Source organism: Schistocerca cancellata, chromosome 4, assembly GCF_023864275.1.
Source record: "Schistocerca cancellata isolate TAMUIC-IGC-003103 chromosome 4, iqSchCanc2.1, whole genome shotgun sequence".
Taxonomy (NCBI): domain Eukaryota; kingdom Metazoa; phylum Arthropoda; class Insecta; order Orthoptera; family Acrididae; genus Schistocerca; species Schistocerca cancellata.
In genome coordinates, this window is record NC_064629.1 from 177,562,657 (window position 1) to 177,583,586 (window position 20,930).

General features: G+C 39.3%; 1 protein-coding gene across 1 annotated transcript in view; it reads left to right on the forward strand.

Annotated features, from left to right (window-relative positions):
- LOC126185214 (serine-rich adhesin for platelets-like) overlaps positions 1-20,930 on the forward strand; it is a 504,218-nt gene that overhangs the window by 457,374 nt on the left and 25,914 nt on the right. The window contains exon 17 of the mRNA XM_049928096.1: positions 8,836-8,968. Within this exon, the coding sequence (XP_049784053.1) occupies positions 8,836-8,968 (133 nt within the window). The remainder of the gene's footprint in view (positions 1-8,835; positions 8,969-20,930) is intronic.

Consider the following 20,930-nt stretch of genomic DNA (forward strand, 5'->3'; position numbering starts at 1 on the left):
ATGTGATGTATAATGAAACTGGAATGGCACAGCTAATTTTTCATCGAATGTGTTATACATATTATGTTCAGCAAATTATTTATAAATTGCCACATTGAAATGTTCTACTTGCTGTTCTGTATGAAACCAAATAACACAGAGTGAAGAATGATATTGTGTCTTTACCATATGTAAATTCTTATTGCAAGGTAGTTCAAATAAAACTGGGAAACTGGAGTGTTACTGTGTACCAGGAGCAGAATGTAATGCTGGTTCCTAGTTTGTATGAGTGAAAGTCAGACATTTCTTTCTACTCCCACCTCCTTTCTCCTCTCATTATTTGGCAGTAAAGCTATAAACCAACCTGACCCTGGTAATTTAGGTTTAAAAATTCACCATCTGAGTAAAATGATAAAATGATTGTTGTATCAGGTTGTCTTTCAATTTTCAATGTCCCCCCCCCCCCCCCCCCCCCTCCTCATCACCCGCCAGAAGGAGGAAGGGAAGAATAGACCAAAAAACTTTAAGTGACACCCTGCAAAAAAAAATTAGCTAAAGTAATCAAGAAATATCATGTTATAATATATAGGGATCTAAATGCAATCATTGGTTATTAGCCAATACTGTAAGTTGTTAACACTTTTGGAGAACCAGGAATTTATGATAATGGATGAGAACTGAGGCAGTTTGCCACATACAATCAGATAAAACAGGCAACTCATTCTTCAGGGAAACTGATTCATATAGATATACGTGGTCAGCTCAAGGCTTAAAATTCATTATAGGTAACTTTATTATGAATTCAAAATGAGAAATCAAATACAATATGTAAGAGTTTCCAGGGAAATAGACATAGGTCTGCATTCAGATCATTTTGTGCTAGTAGGAATTAAAATATCAATAACAAATGGGAAAAATTCTATAAAAAGGGACCCAATTCTTCAGAAGAAATATTCAAAGTATATTTATTGTTGGAGAAAAGAATTAGAAAACTTTACCAACATAGGTTACAGCAATATCTACTAAGCACTCTGACAGCTTATGATACAGAGACTGATTTGAATAACATTAAAGGCTGTGTACAAAACCAGCCTTTCATGCAGTTGGAAGAAAGAATAAATTGATGGTGGCCAGTTATCATGTGCTAGTGTGCTACAGTGCACTGTAAGTATCACACTAAAATTATGCCATTTTTATGTGTGCCAGAAATTGCACTAAAATTACACAATTTCTCCTTGAATGTGAGCTGGTATACAAATAAAATGGACAGAAAAATGTTTTGCAACTATCTCTGCGATAGCTAGAACCCATTTTCAAGTGCTGACATCAGCCACACTACGATCAGCTCTGGGAAGGGATGCAGCTATTTTTGACTGTGCGTGTTCTGATGTGATGTCACCGTTTCCAGCACTATGAGTGCTGTATTAATCACACCACCAGGGCAGTATTTTTCTTTGAAAGTGTGTGTAACAAGTTGTGCAAGCATAGAGTATGAGAGATTCTTGAGGAGCAGTTGACATAATGGTACCAGGCCAAGAGGTCATGCACACTGACTGGCAGTTTGCTGGCTCGGGTTAATTCTGTCTACTAACCGCAATTTTTTAAAATTTAATTTTATTCCTCAAAATATTAAATGATTAATTATAACATTTAAATGTATTTAGACTGTACAATTTATGTATGTAAAATTAATATATTCAATTAAGTTATGGTTACTACCATTGTAAGTTAGAAGGCTATTGATGGTGGTAACAAGAGAGAGTGTATGAGGAAATTTAGTGTGAAAGTACGAGGTCTATTCAAAAAATTACAGAACTTTGTCCACAGAATTTTTCTACCCTTACCTTTTACTTATTGTGCATGGTCTCCTTTGAAATAATCTCCTCCACAATTAATACACTGCTCCCAATACCATTTCCACTTCTAGAAGCAGTCTTGGTATGCCTCTTGCTGGATCATGTGAAGTACCATCTGCAAATTTTCTTTTATCTTGTCTATTACTTCGGATCTTCATCCTTTCCATGGGGTTTTCAACTTTGGAAATAAAAAAGAGTCTGCAGGGGCCAGGTCTGGAGAGTACAGAGAATGCGGCAGCACAGTGATTTAACTTTTTGTGCGATAGTCACACACCAACAGTGATGAATATGTGGGTGCCTTATTGTGATGCAAGAGCCATGAATTATCTCGCGAGATTTCAGACTATTTCCTTCTCACATTTTCTTGGAGACATCGCAATGTGTCCCAATATTACTGCTCATTAACAGTTTATGCCTGTGGCACGAATTCATGATGAACTAATCCTTCAAAGTCAAAGAAAACTATCAGCATGGCTTTGACATTTTACCTGACCTGATGACCATGTTTTGATCTTGGAGAATCTTATCCCAACCCATTGTGAAGACTGAACCTTGGTCTTAACATCATAGACCCACATCTCATCACCAGTTATGATTCTCTTAAGGAACATCTCTTTCTAATTTGCATGATCACAAAGCTCTTCACGGATTGCGAGTGAAGGTCTCTCTGGTCTTGACTCATGAGCCATGGGATGAACTTGGTGGCAACACGATGCATTCCAAGATACTGTGTCAGGATTTCATGACATGATCCAACTGAAATGTTACATTCTTCTGCAATCTCTTGGACAATCAGTCTGTGATTGGCATGCACAGTTTTGTTGAGATTCCTGACATGAGCACCATCAGTAACCATTGAAGGGTGTCCTGAATGAGGCTCATCTTTAACTTCTGTCTGGCCATTTTTAAACCATGTGAACCATTGGTAACACCAAGTACATCTTAAGCACTCATCACTGTAGGTTTTATTCTTCATTTGGTGTGTGTCTGTAAAGGTTTTCTTGAGTTTCACACAAAATTAAATAGAGACGCATTGCTCCTCTAACTGTGCCATATCAAAATTTGTAAACTTTACGACGCAAGGTTCTACTCAATACAGCAGTGAAACATAACTAACAGACACACAACAATGAAATTTCCGGCAGTTACACATTAAACACTGGTATATGTACGGATGCAAACCACATTCCACTCCAACACACCATTGGCATGAAATTACAAATGTCCCAGAATTTTTTGGACAGATCTCATCACCCTTTTCCACCAGATCTTTGTAGGAGGAAGTGAGAATTGAAAAGTAGGTAGATCTGCTCCAAATGTAAATCTAATAACAGGAAGATGTGGATGAGGCTCACCAATTTGCCTCAAACCATGTGAGTAGAAGGAGACAGATAGCCCTTTTAGGTTCCTAGAATATTTCCACTGACTGTGCCATAAAATGCTCTGTAATGAGTTACACACAGAGTATGAGGGATTTTTGAGAAGCAATTTACATATTTGCTTGGTAGCACTGTGGTCATGTGCACCGACTTGCAGTTCATCGGCTTGAGTTCGATTCTGGTTGCAACCATAGCTTTTTTTTCATTTTATTTTATTCTTTGTAATGTTAAATTATTAGTTATAAAATTTGAATATGTTTAAACAGCTCAATTTATATACATAAAATTAATATATTCAATTTAGTTACAATTACTACTCTTGTAAATCAAAAGGCTATAGTCCACCACATTGTTGCACATTGGTAAAATATTGCATGACCTGCCACTAAAAGAAAATAACAAAAATATGGATATTTAGAACACGGAATTCAGAGATAGAGGAAGCCATGAAAGAAAAAAAAAAGGCATCAGCTTGTACTACAAACACAACCAAAGAAATGGAGCAGCCTTACAAAAATAAGCAAAATTATATGAAACAAGCACACCAATATTCTTGGGATTAATTGATTACAAACAGTGAAGAGAAAGGCAGAATTTTATGTATAAAATGTTGAAAAACTTAAATCAATCAGAAAGGGACAATGTCAGAATCAGTGTAATCAATAAATAAGAATGGATAAAACATTATAAAAACTATGGCATAACAAAACTGCTGCAAGAAACAGGGAATATGTGACTCAATGATACAACAAGACATTGAATCAAAAATGTTACATGAGCTTCAACAGTTTTAAAATGTCTAAAAAGCATATGGCTCAGATGGAATATATATTGAACTTATTAAGTATGGAGGGATGTTGTATGAGTTAAGGTGTGGTGTCGATAGGTCGTATCGACCATGATTAACACCATCTTTGGACTCTTATTGCTCTGCCAAGCTTCCATTTTAGCTATTAGTTCTGTTCTGTATCTCAAGTGGTGTACATGTTTATGACTAACCATGAAATATATCTCTATGTGGAATTTAATGAGGATATTTATTGCATCCGACTGATAATCGTATCCTGTTCCCATAAAGGCTTTTACATTTATTCAATGAACGCTGGTGAAGTTATGAAGTACCTGCTGGTTAGAAGACTACAGAGGTAATTTCTGCTTTTAAGAAAGGATTAAGAAGTGTATGTGACCGTTACAGAGATACACATCCTTTAAATGCAGTTTATAAAGTTTACACAAAAATGTTTGGTAATTGCTCGAGATTAACAGGAGATGTATTCCTGCAAAAAGAGCATAGTCAATTTAGAAAGGAACACACCCAAATTAAAGTATTTTCAGCATTCTAGAAGTCAATAAAAATGGCAAGAAGCCATTCTAAGAAGGAAGAAGTAAGGAGGATTAGGGTTTAACATCCTGTAGATATTGAGGTCATTAGAGTTGCGCCAGTCTATAAACGCATGTTGCTTTTAGTTATTTGGAGAAATCTTTTCACTCAGTCATTAGAACCAGACTGTGGACAATAACAGAAGAAAGAGACAATCATAAACTTATATAAAGGTTCCAAAATAATCATAAACAACAGAAGAGATAATGTAAATCAAGGCATCAGTCAAGGGTGTAGCTTCTCAATGGCATTCTTTAACAACTATATTGAAGAGCTCATAAAAAAAATTTAAGAATGAAGCATGTGAAGCTATCATCTGAACTCTATGCTATACGCAGATGATGTAGTCTTAATACAGAAATGAAACAAACGTACAAAATTTGGTGTGTCAATGTAGACAAGTGTAATGTGCTGCTAATACATAGAAAGAAAGATCCTTTATCATTTAGCTACAATATGGCATGTCAGCAACTGGAAGCAGTTAATTCCATAAATTATCTGAGAGTAGGCATTAGGAATGATTTAAAATGGAATGACCATTTCCATCGGTAAAGTAGATGCCGGACTGAGATTCATTAGAAGAATCCTAAGGAAATGTAAGCCGAAAACAAAGGAAGTAGGTTACAGTACACTTGTTCACCCACTGCTTGAATACTGCTCACCAGTGTGGGATCCGTACCAGATAGGTTTGATAGAAGAGATAGAGAAGATCCAACAGAGAGCAGCATGCTTCGTTACAGGATCATTTACTAATTGCGAAAACGTTACGAGGATGATAGATAAACTCCAGTGGAAGACTCTGCAAGAGAGATGCTCAGTAGCTCGGTATGGGCTTTTGTTGAAGTTTTAAGAACATACCTTCACCGAGGAGTCAAGCACTATATTGCTCCCTCCTATGTATATCTCGTGAAGAGACCATGAGGATAAAATCAGAGGGATTAGAGCCCACACAGAGACATACCGCGAATCTTTCTTTCCATGAACAATACGAGACTGGAATAGAAAGGAGGACCGATAGAGGTACTCAAAGTACCCTCCGCCACACACCGTCAGGTGGCTTGCGGAGTGTGGATGCAGATGTAGATGTAGATTATACAAACTGGGAAGGCAATGCTACATCCTGAATGTATCCACCATTAAAACTAAAGTTACAGCTCACTGTGGAAAACTAGTCCAGTTAAAAATTGTTATTGAAGATGGGGCACTGGAACTAGTCTCCTGTTTTAGATATTTAGCGTGGAATATTAACTTAAATAACCATCATGTTGTACAGAATAAAATGGATATTTTTCAGCATACATGTGGAACTACATATAAAATATTAAAGAACAACTTGAGGAAAGACTCAAAATTAAGTTTTAAAAAACAGTGACTGTCCCTGTCATGCTTTACAGCAGTGCATCTTTCTTTTATATATATATAAAAGACAATAACACACATTACACATTCCGTTGAAATGAAACTTTTAAAATCTTTCAAAGGTTACTTGAACACACATCTTACAAGAAATGAGAATATATGAGAGGAATTAGAAATGTTTTACTCAAATGAAAAAGTGGAAGAATATATGGAGAAACAGAGGCAAAACATTAAATGTATGGAACAAGATAGAATTGCTGTCATTGAAAATGCAAGCCCCCAGGAAATAGAAATGTTGAAAGACTGAGAAAAAGATCGTTTTAAAAATGTGAAATCAGAACAGGCATATTGTGTAAACCTTGAAGTAATGAAGAAGAAGAAGAAAAAAAAAATTTATCTTTGAAGGATTTTGTTAAGTGGAGCTGTACAGGTAATACATTATGAGTTTTGTACAACATGACTTTTGATTACTGTTGTTAGAGCACTGAAAACTTTCATGTCCAACTAATTTACTCTTTTCTACACAAGAGTGAAGTTTTTTTTTCCATTGCTGTGCAAGTCCTCTTTTGAACCCTCTATGCCAACCACTAGTAAGAGAAGTTGCAAGGAAGCTGGTGTCATCAAAGATTAAAGTAATTTATGTCTGAGATGCTTATAAGACAGGAACTGTTCCATAAGATTCCATGATAGTGCACTATGTAATTGGATAGCTAAAAAATCTGCTTACCAAGTGGTGGCACAAGAACCCACATATATAAGGTATTACATATGCAAGCTTTCAGAGCCAGTGGCTCCTTCATGATTGTACACTGTATGACTTGATACATTGATGGCAAAATGTGTCTGCAAATAGCGCACAGTGCAGACTGGAAATGAAACGTGCTTGGAGACAATTGAATCAGTCTCTCACTTCATTGGCTGTCAGAGTTCTCCAAAGCTTCCCAAAGATGCACTTCTTCCCAGTTCCATTGGGCAGTGTTGAGGTAGTCCGAATAGCAGACAATTTGTTAAAATAACCAGTGTGCGTCCCTGTATCTGACAATGTGGCTTCTTTCAAACTGCACATAGCTACTCAGAAGATTGGATGCATATTTGCTACATGCTGTGAGCTTACATCTAGATTATCACATGTTAGGGTATTTAATACATTCTCATCTTCTGTCACCAATTTAGAGAAACATAGCTGGCCCTATAAGTCATTAAATGCAGAATCACCATATGAGTGTGATCATAGACTCAAGAACCTATATAAATGCATGTTGACTTTTCTATTTCTGTTTCTCAGTTTGCTCACAGCTTTAGTATTTATTTATTTATTTATTTATTTATTGTGAGTGAGTCTGTGTGATATACTTTCAGGTTTTTTGTAAATGTAGATAACTATTACCCAAAAGAAGGGACAATGTATATTTTTTTTCAAGCATATTATTTGATCAGTCAATATGATCTTAAATTGACTTATTAGAATCCCACTCACAAAGTGTCGTGCCGGAAGGCCTCACTTTAAATGTGAACATTTTTGGTTAGTCTTCACTGTGACTGTTGTTGACACTGATTGGAACAACAAGTTTATCATTACTAGTCATCAGTTATTTACTTCCACAACATGTTTTGGAGGTGTGAACCCCATCATCACATGGATTTATGTGGTTTAATGTGGCATGTATGTGTTGTGTTACAATTCGGGGTAACCTGTGGCACTGTCTCCAGTGATCACTGCCTCATTTTCCTGTCATATTACATCACAAACACCATCACACTGTGTGCTCACATGCCCTTTTTATGTTGTGTTAATGTGACATACATCATCACACATGGCGGTGGTGTATGTGATGTAACATGACAAGAAAGGGAACCTGTGATCACAGGAGATACTGCCACAGGTTAACCCAAAGCTGTAATGCAACAAATACATGCCATATTAATCAACGTAAATCTACTTACTGATGCAGGTTTACATACACTATGAAAGTAAATAAGTATTGACTGGTAACAGTAAAGTTATTGTTTCATTTGAGAAGGCATAACATTCATGAATTTTTATAGGTGAATATTAGCTTCTGGATTCCAAATCCAAGTATGCCTATTATCATACTGCATGTTACGCCATGTCTTATTTGTGAAGGGAACAGTTCTCCACAGATATGCTTTTGATCTTGCACAATAAGCTACCCACAGCAAACATTCCCTCATGTCAAGAGTAGTAAGTGGTTTAGGTGTTCCTAGTATTCTCACATATATACCACCTTCATGAAGCCTTTCGTGCACAGTACCATTGATGTAGCCTTTGCAGTGACCATTATAGGGCAGACCATGAATGGAATAATGCATGTTGTGGCCCTCCATTGTCAGTGGCTGAACCTTCTGTATGTTATATGGTTGCCACATTCTATGAGCATCAAGAGGACAAAAATGTAGCAAACTGAACACTTGTGCCATAATTTTTTTCTTTGTATTTGCTAGTGTTGCAGTTTTTATTTTTTTTCTAATTTATGGAAAACAGTGTTTATTTCCCTGCGGTTAGTGAACTCAGTACACACTGAATCGTTCTGGGAAGGGGAGATTAATTGAAGAAATATTGTAGCAAAATAGAAAAGTTTATATTATAAACATCTTAAAAAAAGTCAGGATGGTTTTCTGTGTAAGCAATATAAGTTGTTTCCCATATTCCTGCTAATAAATGTGCTGCCTCAGAATCTAAAATGTAATCATAATTCATGTGGCCATTTCTTTTATGTGTATAACAATTTCTTTGTAATTAATATTCTCATTGTTAGATTACAGCTACTAACTTCATGAAGTTCACATACTTATTAAGATTTAATGATCCTAAATGGATTAAACAACATGCAATATGAAAAAAACACCTTAACTGTTTCAGAAATCAACTGCTGATCCAATTACAACACCACAGCGTGCTACAGGAAGACGTCGAGGCACCCCCAAAGTAGTTCGTAGACGTAAATTTGGTTCTGGTGGTCGTAATGCTACAACTCCTTCAGCCTTGGAAAATGGTAACTACACTGCAACAAAAATAGTTGATACATACTGCCCTTCTATCAAGATAACTAGTTTCATAAAATTAACCAAGATGATGAAGATATGTCTGTAAAATATATAGGGTGTAATGTGTAGGAGCAAAATGAAAACAACCATAGGAGGGGTAATCATAAAGTTTTAATTATCACCTAAAAATAGTTATGCAGAGGTTTTTTTCCAAGTAAATGTCTACGGTTCTGATATACTTTAAAAAGCCAATACCGCAGAACTGTAGCACATCACTAGGGGAGGCAAAACAAAACTGCACAGCCAACTGATGAAGTGGAGTGTGAACTAAGAGTAGTCATTAAGTTTTACTTTTCACCTTGAAACACTGAAGTTCTTCAAGGTGACTATACTCACTCTGAAGAGGAACACTGTAAAGATGACTGGAACATCGGCTCTGCACAGGTACAGGTGGGTCTTGGTCCAGATAAATGATGATGTGGGCATCTGAAGGAGTTGTTTTGTAAATAAAATAGTTATATAAACTCCATATATTCTGGTGTACAGAATATAACTGGTCATACCCAAGTCAGAATGACAGACCATTAGCCACTCAAGGAGATCATGGAATGGTCTACATTTAAAGTCAAAATTAAGTGAGAACAATAGGGAGAGAAAGGAGTTAGTGCACGTCACGTCTAGCTGGAAGCTGGAGTGAAAGAGTCTCCATTCTTGGACTGACACTGCAGCAGTGTCCTACAGCCAACACATGATTTCTCTCCCATTTTCCTCATTAGGTGTTCAAAAGTGGTGCAAGTGATCTTGTTGATCAGTGTACTTTATGGGAATAAAAAACATCTGATGAAATGGTGATCTTACAGGGCCACAATGTCATGTGATTCTGTTTGGATTGTGTGATCACTGGGTAGAGTGCTCACACAGTCAGAGTAGTGGCTGTTGCAGAGCCAAGAGGATGCACTTGAAGCAGTAGCAGCTTCTGTTTTATACACAGTATTTAGTGTATCTTCTGTGAAGTGAATTTAAGTGTGTACTTTATTGTGTAGACTAGTGTTTACACCAGGCGAGGTGACGTAGTGGTTAGTGCACTGGACTCAAATTCAGGACAATGACAATTCAGACCTGCATCTGACCATCCTGATTTGGGTTTTCTGTGATTTCACGAAATTGCTTCAGGCAAATTCCGGGATGGTTCCTACGAAAGTGCATGACTGTCTTCCTTCCCCATCCTTCCCTAATCCAATGGGACTGATGACCATGCTGTTTGGTCCCTTTTCCCAAATCAACCAACCAGCCAACCAACTAGCGTTTGTAAACAGCTGGAAGCTATGTTGGCCAGGACTGACAGGCTTCAGGCTGCTGTCCTGGACTGTGATGGCATTGGGGCACCTGAGACAACTGCTTTGGCAGCTCCGGACCCTAAAATGTTGCCTGGAATTCCTGATGTCACTGTGCCTTCTGATTTGCTCATCCCAACTGGTCAACACTTATGTGACAGTGATTGGCAAACAGTGGTGGGTTTGTGAATCTTTGAGCGGCAGGAAAATTGGGTTACTGACCACACAGCTGTCACCTTATGCCTCACAATCAGATATGAGGTATTGCTCACTGCTGAAAGCGTGTCTGTGCCAGCCTGGGATACCTCACATGTTGGGACTGTTACCGATCTTCTGGACAGGGGACTGATGACCTCAGATGTTAAGTCCCATGGTGCTCAGAGCCATTTTTGATGTTGTGGACACCTGCAGAAGGTGGTGTTGCTTGCCATTTGGAGCTTCAGTATTAGGTGGGTGATGAAGCCCCATGCCGATTTGGTGTAGACAGCTAGTCTCACTCATGGAGTAGAAGAGCTATTGTGTTGCAGACTGTTCTCAGAACCGATCACCGTCCTCTGGTTTGTAGCTGAATGGAAGGCTGAAATCAGAGGCTGAAATGATTCTGTGACAATCTTAGATGCAGATTTTTTGATCTCTGCATTGGGTGGGGAAATGTAGGACCCCTCCTTAATAGGTCAGGCAAGCATTTCATGCAGTAAGTGGTTGTTCATGTAGTATAGTACATGTGATGTGTTCACGTGGGTTCTTTGGGATAGAGAAATTCCAACACAGGCCCAATAAGTTGCATTACAATTCCAGACAGGTTGCATTCACCATAGAAAATCAGAGAAAAAATGTTAATATAATATTAGATAAGTGCAGAAGTGTCTATAGAAAGCTCGTAGAACTAGTTCCACTTACAAATGGTAACAATGCCCACATAATAGTAGGGACAGAAAACTGGCTTGAACCAAATGTTAATAACAATGAAATTCAAAACTCCAACTGGAGTGTGTATCACAAAGATAGCCTGAATGCTGGTGGTAGAGTCATATTTATAGCCACGAAAAACACAGACTACTATGTAATGAGATAGATAGATGAAAGAGACAGATGAATGCAAATAATTTGAGTGAAGATAAGTGGTAAAATTCATCAGATGCTTTTATGGACCCCTTACGTCAGCAGTAGTAGTGGCAAAACATTTGAGAGATAAGTTGGAAAATATGTGTAAATTTCCTGGTCATGTTATAGCTTTAGGCAGAGATTTCTACTTACCAGCTATACACTGGCAGTCTCAAGTGATTAGTGTGGATAGTAGGGTCAGTGAATCATGTGCAATTGTGCCTTATTCAAAAATTGCTTTCAGTAGTTAATGACAGAACTGACTCTTGAAAGTAACATCTTGGATCTGTTGGTGACAAAAGGTTCTGAACTTTTCAACTCAGCTTGTGTAGAACAGGTAATCCAGGAGGAGGACCACGCATGAACCATTCAATGAATTTGAAACACAATTCTATTCACTGTCTTGACATTAAATCCTATGATGTTTTGGTCTTATGTTAAATCAGTAAATGGATTGAAGCCATTTGTTCAGCATTCTGTGACCATAATGGCACTGAAATAGAACATGACACAGAAAAGGCCAAAATACTAAACATCTTATTCTGAAGCTGTTTCACAGATGTGTATCGCACTGTAGTTCCTCCTTTAAATTGTCACACAAACAACAAAATTACAGATATTGAAATAAGTGACCAAAGGATAGAAAAGGAACTGAAATTGCTCAACAGAGGAAAATCCACTGGACATGATGATATACCAATTTGATTCTACATAGAGTCTGTGAAAGAACTTGCCCCTCTCCTAGTAGACTTTAAATCTGTGGGGGAGTGTAGCATTCCTAATGATTGTAAAAAAAAAAAAAACCACAGACATTCTCATTTTAAGGAAGGGTCATCAAACAGACACACAGAGCTATACGTCTGTATCTCTTATGTTGGTCTGTTTTAGAATTTTGGAACATGTTTTGTTCCCATGTAATATGACATTTCAGGATACTGAAAATCTCTTTTGTAGGAATCAGCATCGGTTCAGAAAACAATGATCCTGTGAAACCCAGTTCACTCTGCTCAGTCATGAGACCCAGGAAGCAGTAGATACAGGTGCACAGAGGGATGCCATGTTCCTTGACTTCCAGAAGGCATTCGGCACAGTTTGGCACTGCCACCTAATGAACAAAATATGGAGAATATCAGATCAACTGTGTGATGGCTTATAGGGCTTCCAGGAAACAGAAAACACCATGTCATTCTCAACAGAGAGAAATCTTCCAACATAAAAGTAACTTTGGGCATACTCCAAGGGAGTGTTATAGGACTTACTTTTCAAATTATATGTAAATGACCTAGTGGATAACATCAGAAGTTCCATGAAGTTTGTCACAGATGATGCTGTTGTATACAGAAAAGTTTCTGTGCTGGTGGATTGTGGTGAAATGCAAGAAGACCTGCGGGTGATTGTTCCTTGATGCAGGGAGTGGCAATTAACTCAACATAAACAACTGTAATGTATTGCACTTACATAGATCAAAAGATCCATTACTGTATGATTACAAGATTTGCAGAACAATCACTGGAGGCAGTTACTTCCATAAAATATCTCTGAGCATGTGTATGGGGCAAGCAAGGCAGATGCCAGACTGAGATTCATTGGAAGAATCCTCAGGAAATGTAGTACTTCAACAAAGGTGGTAGCTTACGAAACACTCGTTCAACCAATACTTGAATATTTCTCACCAGTCTCGGATCCATACCATAAGGGACCAACAGAGGAAATACAGAAGATTCAAAGAAGAGCAGCATGTTTCTTTACAGGTTCATTTAGTAAGTGTGGAATACTCACAGAGATGCTCTGCTAACTCCAGTGTCAGGTGCTGCATGAGAGGCTTTCTGCATCATCGTGTGGTTTACTTTTAAAGTTCAAAAATTGTACATTCCGGGAGAAGTCAACCAATATTTTCCTTCCTCCTATGTATATCTTGTGAAAAGACAATGATGATAAAAACAGAGATATGAGGCAATAGGGAGGCTTAACAGCAATCATTCTTCCCACAAACCATTCATGACTGGAACAATAAAAGGGGAAGTTACACTGGTACACAAAGTACCTTCCACCACACTCAGTGAGGTGGCTTATGTATTGTAGATGTAGATATAGAATGAACTGTACTCAAATACTGCAGATGAAAATTTAAGTGGAAAAAATTTAGAAATAATGCAATATGCCCTAGACTGGCTAGATGATCTGCACATTCTGTATAGCTTGGGTTAACAGGAGCCTGAAAGGCTGTATTTTCCAGATGGGCTAGTACATTTAATAATAATATTTTGGACTAGCCTGAACAATGACTGCTCAGATTGTGGCTGGATGTATGTGGTAGTGATGTCAGCCCTCCATGACAGCAGCAACTCTTGTATGACTAGCATTAGAGGAAATCTTGGGGGACAATGCTACAAAGCAATAGGGCAATTGGGAACTGAAGTGAACTTTACAAGAAAATTAAAGAGAAAATAAGAATTTATTTTTTTGTAACCTTAGCAATTAATTGATGATCCCTTGTGGTCATTTTCTAAATGGCCCTTACAATGTTATGATGACCTTGCAAGTCTGGGTATGAGTAACCACAGCGGTTAAGATCTGCCTGGATACAAATCAAAATTTAGAGTGAAAAGTCAAACTTTCCTGGAGCTAGACTAAGGTTCATTACAGCAATAAATGATGTTTATTATCACATATAAAGTGGTCACAGCACAGGTGGTGTCGAAATCTGTTTTCCATAGCATCAGAATGATATTCTGACACTTCTGTAAGTGGTCGAACATTGAAAGAGAAAACAAGATTATAGATCTGAGCCTTCTCAAGGCAGAAGAGAAGAAAAACAGGATAGTGGAAATGGTGTGGCAGTAAGTCCCATGTTCAAGTCTTGATCCAGTGCACAGTTTTAATCTGCCAGGAAGTGTCATATCACACTGTGCTGCAGAGTGAATTTCATTCCAGAAACATCTGCCAGACTGTGGCTAGGCCATGTCTCCATAATATTCCTTCTTACAGAAGTGCTAGTCCTGCAAGTTTTGCAGGAAAGCTTCTGTAAAGTTTGGAAAGTAGGAGATGAGATACTGATGAAAATAAAGCTGTGAGGACAAGTCATGAGCTGTGCATGAGTAGCTCAGTTGGTAGAGTACTTTCCCACAAAAGGCAAAGATCCCAAGTTCAAGTCCCAGTCTGGCACACAACTTTAATCTGCCAGGAAATTTTACTCTCAAATACTTTGAAACTGATGCCTGAATGCATTAAAATAGTATGAGATGAAAAATGGAGAAAGAAAGTGAATTATATTAAGTGTTTTCCTAGAAATAGTGAAAATAAAAGAAAACATCACACAGAACTCTTTGTGGCTGTCAGTCCATTTACTCACAGCTCCTAGAGGTTGATAGCAAATCTCTTTAAAAGAATTATCTGAAAACATAAGTGCAACAGCAGGTTTCTTGAGTTCATGCCTGAAGATACATATAAAATTATTTTCTTCTCTGACAGCTGTTGCATATCCAGGACCCTAGCCGGGCAGATTGGCTACTGTAAGGCTGTGCTTTAGAGACACTTACAATATCTATATTGTGGTTGAGGTCACATCAACACGAAGAGGCAGTGACAAACAGGTCCTCATGAGCAATAATCACATAACTTTATTCTTTTGGGGTGATAGCTAAACTTTATTAATACCCCTCATATTAAATAATAATTAAATTTACTGCATGTTGTGTAGCAATTTTCAACTGAAGAAGCTTATTCATTTCTCATCTTTAAATTTTTTAAAAAGGAAGAGAGAGGATGTACCAAGGAACAGTGACAGAATTGTAGGTGTCTCATGAAATCTTGCCAAATGGGAACAAAAATAATGAAACAGAACAGTAATTAATATAAGATAGTCAACAATATGAGAAAGATATGTAAATAAGATAACAGTTGTAATGACACAGAGAGTGTTCTATGTAAGTTTTTCCAAAACTAAGCCCTTTATCCTATGCCTATAAGGTAATTTTCATTGCAGTTAATACTCTGGAGGAAGAGTTCTCATGAAATTTAAAACCTGCTGCTGCGAGAGGTTCCATAAAGGTTTTCATGTGATGTGCTGAAACACTGTCAGGATAAACCAAACAGCTGTTGAGCGAAGCTCCCAGAAGGGGTGGAGGAACTGAAATAAAACTTCACAGATTGAGATGGCATGCAGCGTTATTTCAGTGATTACAAAATCAAATAAAATTTACAAATATTTTGGCAGTATGAGCCCACTTATCAGTTAGACATTACACCCTCTCTGGGTGTACTGTTTCAATTCGGAAATGTGTTGACAAGCTGTTGTCTTCTCTTCTGGGGCTTGTTGGCCCACAACTGTTGTAACTGGTCCTTGATACCATTGATACTGGCACTGGAAAAGAACTGGCATGTGAACTGGTCTCATACATTTTCTATAAGTAGTAGATCTGGGTATCTTGCTGGCCATGGAAATACTTAAAAATAACCCAGACACATCACACAGACACATGCTGTGTGTAGACAAATATTGGCCTGTTGTAAAACAGCAAAACAATACTGTCTCACGTGAGGTAACACACGAGAATGCAGGGTGTTTGTGACATACCACTGTGCCTCAGTCCATACCAGCTGTCACCTGAGGTCATAAGTGACGGCTCCCCACTCCATGATGCCAGGAGTAACATTATTGCTCCTCTCTAAAACATGCCAAGAATGGGCCCTCTCTCCATGTTGCCTCCATACCCAATAACGGTCATAGTCTGGGGTAGTGCTAAACTGCGATTCTGCTGCTGCTAGACTCTGACCGATAGTGTCGGATAATGTAGAATGTCACAGGGGTTCAATACAAGTTCTTGGATGGCAGGCACAGATGCAAATGGGTTATGTCGTGCCTGGTACACAGTACGGCAGTCCTTCCTTGTGGTGGTCAGACTTGGTCAGTTGGAAGGTCAACAAGAAATACGCTCACCCTCATGTTCCCATATGGTCCAACATTGGGCCACAGTCACGTCTCAGTGCACCAAAAATCTGAATATCACATGACTTGATTGGCCAGCTAAATGGACACCCACAGTGAAGTCGCTTTCGAATGCTGTGAGGTGCTTGAAATGCCATCTGTCGCAAATACATTGCCTTTCTGTGTCCTTTACAGTGATCATTTGACATCTGCCACTCTTTACACCCCTTATATACCTCACTAGACCTGGTGGCAACATTAAACACAGACAACACTAATGCAATCTAGAAGCCAATCTACTGGTCACTGGGAATTATGAAAAGGATAGAATGCTGCTCACCATATAGCGGAGACGTTGAGTTCCAGACAGGCACAAAAAAGATTGAGCTTTCAGTGAATTGACCTTCTTCAGAATTAGACAAAACACACACACACACACACACACACACACACACACACACACACACACACACACACACACACACAACTTGCTCACATGTGACTGCCATCTCCAGCTGCCAAGTCTGGCCTCGTTGTGATGTAGACGTTTTGAAGTACCTAGTGTTTGTTTCAAACAGTCTTGTGTTGTGACCACAGTGAAGTCCAAATGTGAAAGTAGCATCTTCAGTGAAATATGACACTTAAAACTGAAAGTATGCTTATTATGAAAACCGATGTAAAGACAGAACAGACCTGAGCTCCTGGACAGGGAGTGCAGCTGTTTATACAAACATTGAAGATTTTAGATATTACAAATATAATAAATTTTGAGAACCTTCCAGAAATGATAAATACTAAATAAAAAATGACTGCTGATGACTGGGCTTGAACTGGCCATCGGCAGCACTCCGACTGGTGACTGACTATGCCAGACTGTGTGCAGTACAACTTGCAAAATAAAAAAAAAAAATAAAAAAAATATTGAAATGTTCTGTGTTCTGTTTGCAGATATTATACTGTTTTTGACAGATCATTATTTTGAGGTATAGAATCTTTTTCAAACATCCACCTTTTGCTATGTGAATTGGCAATAACCTCTTAGTAATAAATACGTGTTTTCCTTGCTGTAACAATTCTGTCCTCATGATGAAAAAGGATACTATTCAATTTTTATGGTGTTTTGCAGTGTGAGAGAAAATGTAATTTTCTTACAAGAATTATAGTACCCACAAATTTTCTCATGTGATTGTGATACTGTATAACAAGTGTTGTAACTAGGAACACAAGGAAACACACAGCCACGAAAGAGATATAATTTACTGGGTTGTGGAGTGACATCAACAAGAATACAATGAAAGTGATTTACATGTCTTGAACACATTTAACAACTGTGGGGATCTGCACATTCCATTATAAAGACGCTGTCTCACATGGTGTAGTGCTGTGTGTGTACAGTGGACTTGGTGACAGTGGTCAACGATTGTTTTGCTCCTAGTGGCTGACTCGGGTAGTTGCGGGTGTGCTATTGGAGTGTCAATGTGCACTATGCTTGCCACCATAGTGTACTGGCCCAACTTATGTCGACTGTGGGCAGTAGCTGTTGTAACTAGCGAGTTACTACACTCCCCCTTCCTTGGAAGGGTGGGGAGGCCAAGCGTTGCTGTACCGTACATGGTGGTGTGACTGAAGAGACGTCAATGGTGTCTGCAGTCATGTCAGGGGCAGCAGCTAAAGGCTTGAGAAGTTCGTGATCCACCTGGACCAGGGTCTACAGATGGAAGTTAGTGGGATGAGAGCACCCACACTGTCTGAGGACCGTAGTGTGACTGGCAGACAGGACTGGTGAATGGAGGTCAGGTTCAGGAATCATCTAGAAGTCAGAGTCTATGAGGGGAGGTGCCGGAATAGACAGCAATTATGGCAGACTGAAGAGGACAGGCTCTGGCAGTGGAAATATGGTTTCTGCCCCCACTGACAGTAGTGCCTGCCCACCTCCGTGAGAGGTGGCAGTACTGGCTGTAGGAAGGAAACCTGCTGTCAGTGCTGACAAAGCCCCAATTGCTGGGACTGGTGGGTATGACCAGGCATGCTTGACCCCCAGAACAACCAGGGCCAACGAAGAATGAGGTGGGATGGGGGCCTGCATGCATCCCAGGACACAACCAATTCCAAAGGCATGCCACGAGTCAATCTGCAGTGTGAACCGTGAAGATGCGGTGACTGTGCTGGCTGTGGACAATTGCCAGAATCTGGTGAGAGTGCCGTCCAACAGCAAGATATTGAGCAGCACCTGCAGCTGATGGTTATGCAGGAGCTCAGAAAGACTCTTGGCCCCAATTTGTATCATTCTGTAAGAGCTTAAAAAAATGTGAGAGCCTCCTCACCCAGGAAATCTACGTACTTGTGCATCTGCATTTCAAATGTTCAGGCACAACATTCTGCCTTGCCATTTGACTGCAGACGGAAGGGAGACGCTATGAAATGATGAATGCCATTGTGTGTACTGAAGTCCTTGAAAGACTGTGCCATGAACTGAGGACCATTGTCTGAAACTAGGGTGCAAGGCAAGCCATCTATGAAGAATGCCTTTGACAGAGTCTTGACATTTGTGTATACTGTCACAGATGGACAACGAACAACATAACGAATATGAGAAAAAGCATCAATTGGCAATAACCAGAAAGAGTCTTCAAAAGGGCTAGCGAAATCAATGAGGACGCTTTCCCAAAGCTGGCTGGCCATGGTGAAAAAACAATGCTCAGTGCCACCTGTTGACTAACACTTGTGACAGGCCGTAACAAGGTGTTCTACCTCCCAATCGATGTCCAGCTAAAACATATGGTGGCACACCAACAGTTTTGCATGAGAGGTCCCACAGTGACTGTGATGTGATAAGTGAAGGACCTCCCACTGCAGAGCCACAGGAACTATGACACTGGGAGTAAACTTTTCCATCGACAGGAGAATAACACCATCCAAGACGACACACAATGCACAGCCTGGTGGATGGTTGGGTCACCCATGTTATATCATGTGTATGACCTGCTGGAGCATTGGATCCTCTGCCACAGCAAAGGCAGTACAGGAACTGGTGATGGGGAAGCCATCCACCATGTGCCTTGCCTCCATATCCATGCAAACGAAGCAGTTCCTCCTATCAAACAAGGGGTCAGGCCTAAGGAGAGCAGGGAAAGAGCATACACATTTGCATGCTGCAATTTGGGACAAAAATGGCTCTCATAATTGTGCTGGGATAAAAATAGAGCCCAACACTGAAGATGATCAGTGGCTTTGTCTGATAAAGAGGGAGAAACGGGGAAACCAAGGGCTTATGGTCATTAATTAAATACCGAGCGAGGTGGCACACTGGACTTGCATTCAGGAGGACAACGGTTCAATCCTGCATCCGGCCATCCTGATTTAGGTTTTCCGTGATTTCCCTAAATCGCTCCAGGCAAATGTCGGGATGGTTCCTTTGAAAGGGCACGGCCGACTTCCTTTCTCATCCTTCCCTAATCCAATGAGACTGTGGGACCTCGCTGTTTGGTCTCTTCCCCTCAAACAACCCAACCCTCATTAATTAAATGAAATTTTGCACCATATAAAACCACATGAATCTTTTTAAGGCATAGACAACAGAAAGAGCTTTTTTTTGCACCTGATAACAGTACTGCTGAACGGAAATGACTGTTTTCAATGCAAAGGCAATAGGCTGTTTAGAGCCATCTGAATGAAATGGACTAGGACCACCTCCATACTGTGATGTGTCTGTGGCCAGGACCAGATGCTTGCCATTTTGAAATGTTACAAAACACATTACAGAGCTGCACAAAGCATGATCACAAGCTGCAAATAAACAAAAGGAGTACTTTTCCGAAGCAACACATGGAAGGGGTGTATGACAGTAGCTGCTATGGGAATAAACTTGTGATTGCACACCACTTTGTTGAGGAATGCCTGAAGTTCTCACAGATTAGACATATGAGGCAAAGCCATAACAATGGTGACATGTTATTCCATTGGACACACCCCGCTGGAAAATTTCATGACTGAAATCAAACAATAGAAATCTGTAGAACAGTCTGTAGAATAGTAAAAAAAAGAATAGAGATTACACGGGTGATCCTTTGAGGTAGCACCCTTTGTGACATTGTCATCAAGATAGTTAATGCAGAGATGTACAATCATTGTCACCTGCTCTAACAATTTTGAAAGATGGCAGGTGCACTAGTGGTCACAAACATCAGCTGTTGATACTGATAGAGGCCAAAAGGCATGTTAACCACAAGCACATGTTTTGATGCCTCATCCAAGGGAATGTGAAGGTAGACTTCGGCAAAGTCAGTTTTTAAAGAGAATTGATCCACAGGTAAATTTGTGAGCAACTACTCCAGGTGTGGTAAGGGGTAAGTGCCTATGACTGTGTGACATACCTGGTCATAAATCAGCTTGTAGTTCCTTGGTGGCAGTGATCACGGTGAAAAATTGGATGTAAATGTCGGTGGGTAGAGCACATCTACATCCAATGATGTGGTTGACACACAACACATATTTGGTTTCACTGGTTTATTTCCATAAACGACAGACACCTATCACTGAATCAGTTATGACCAGTCCATGTATTAATTATGTAACTAAGTCTCATTTACCAGGTATGTTCCTACT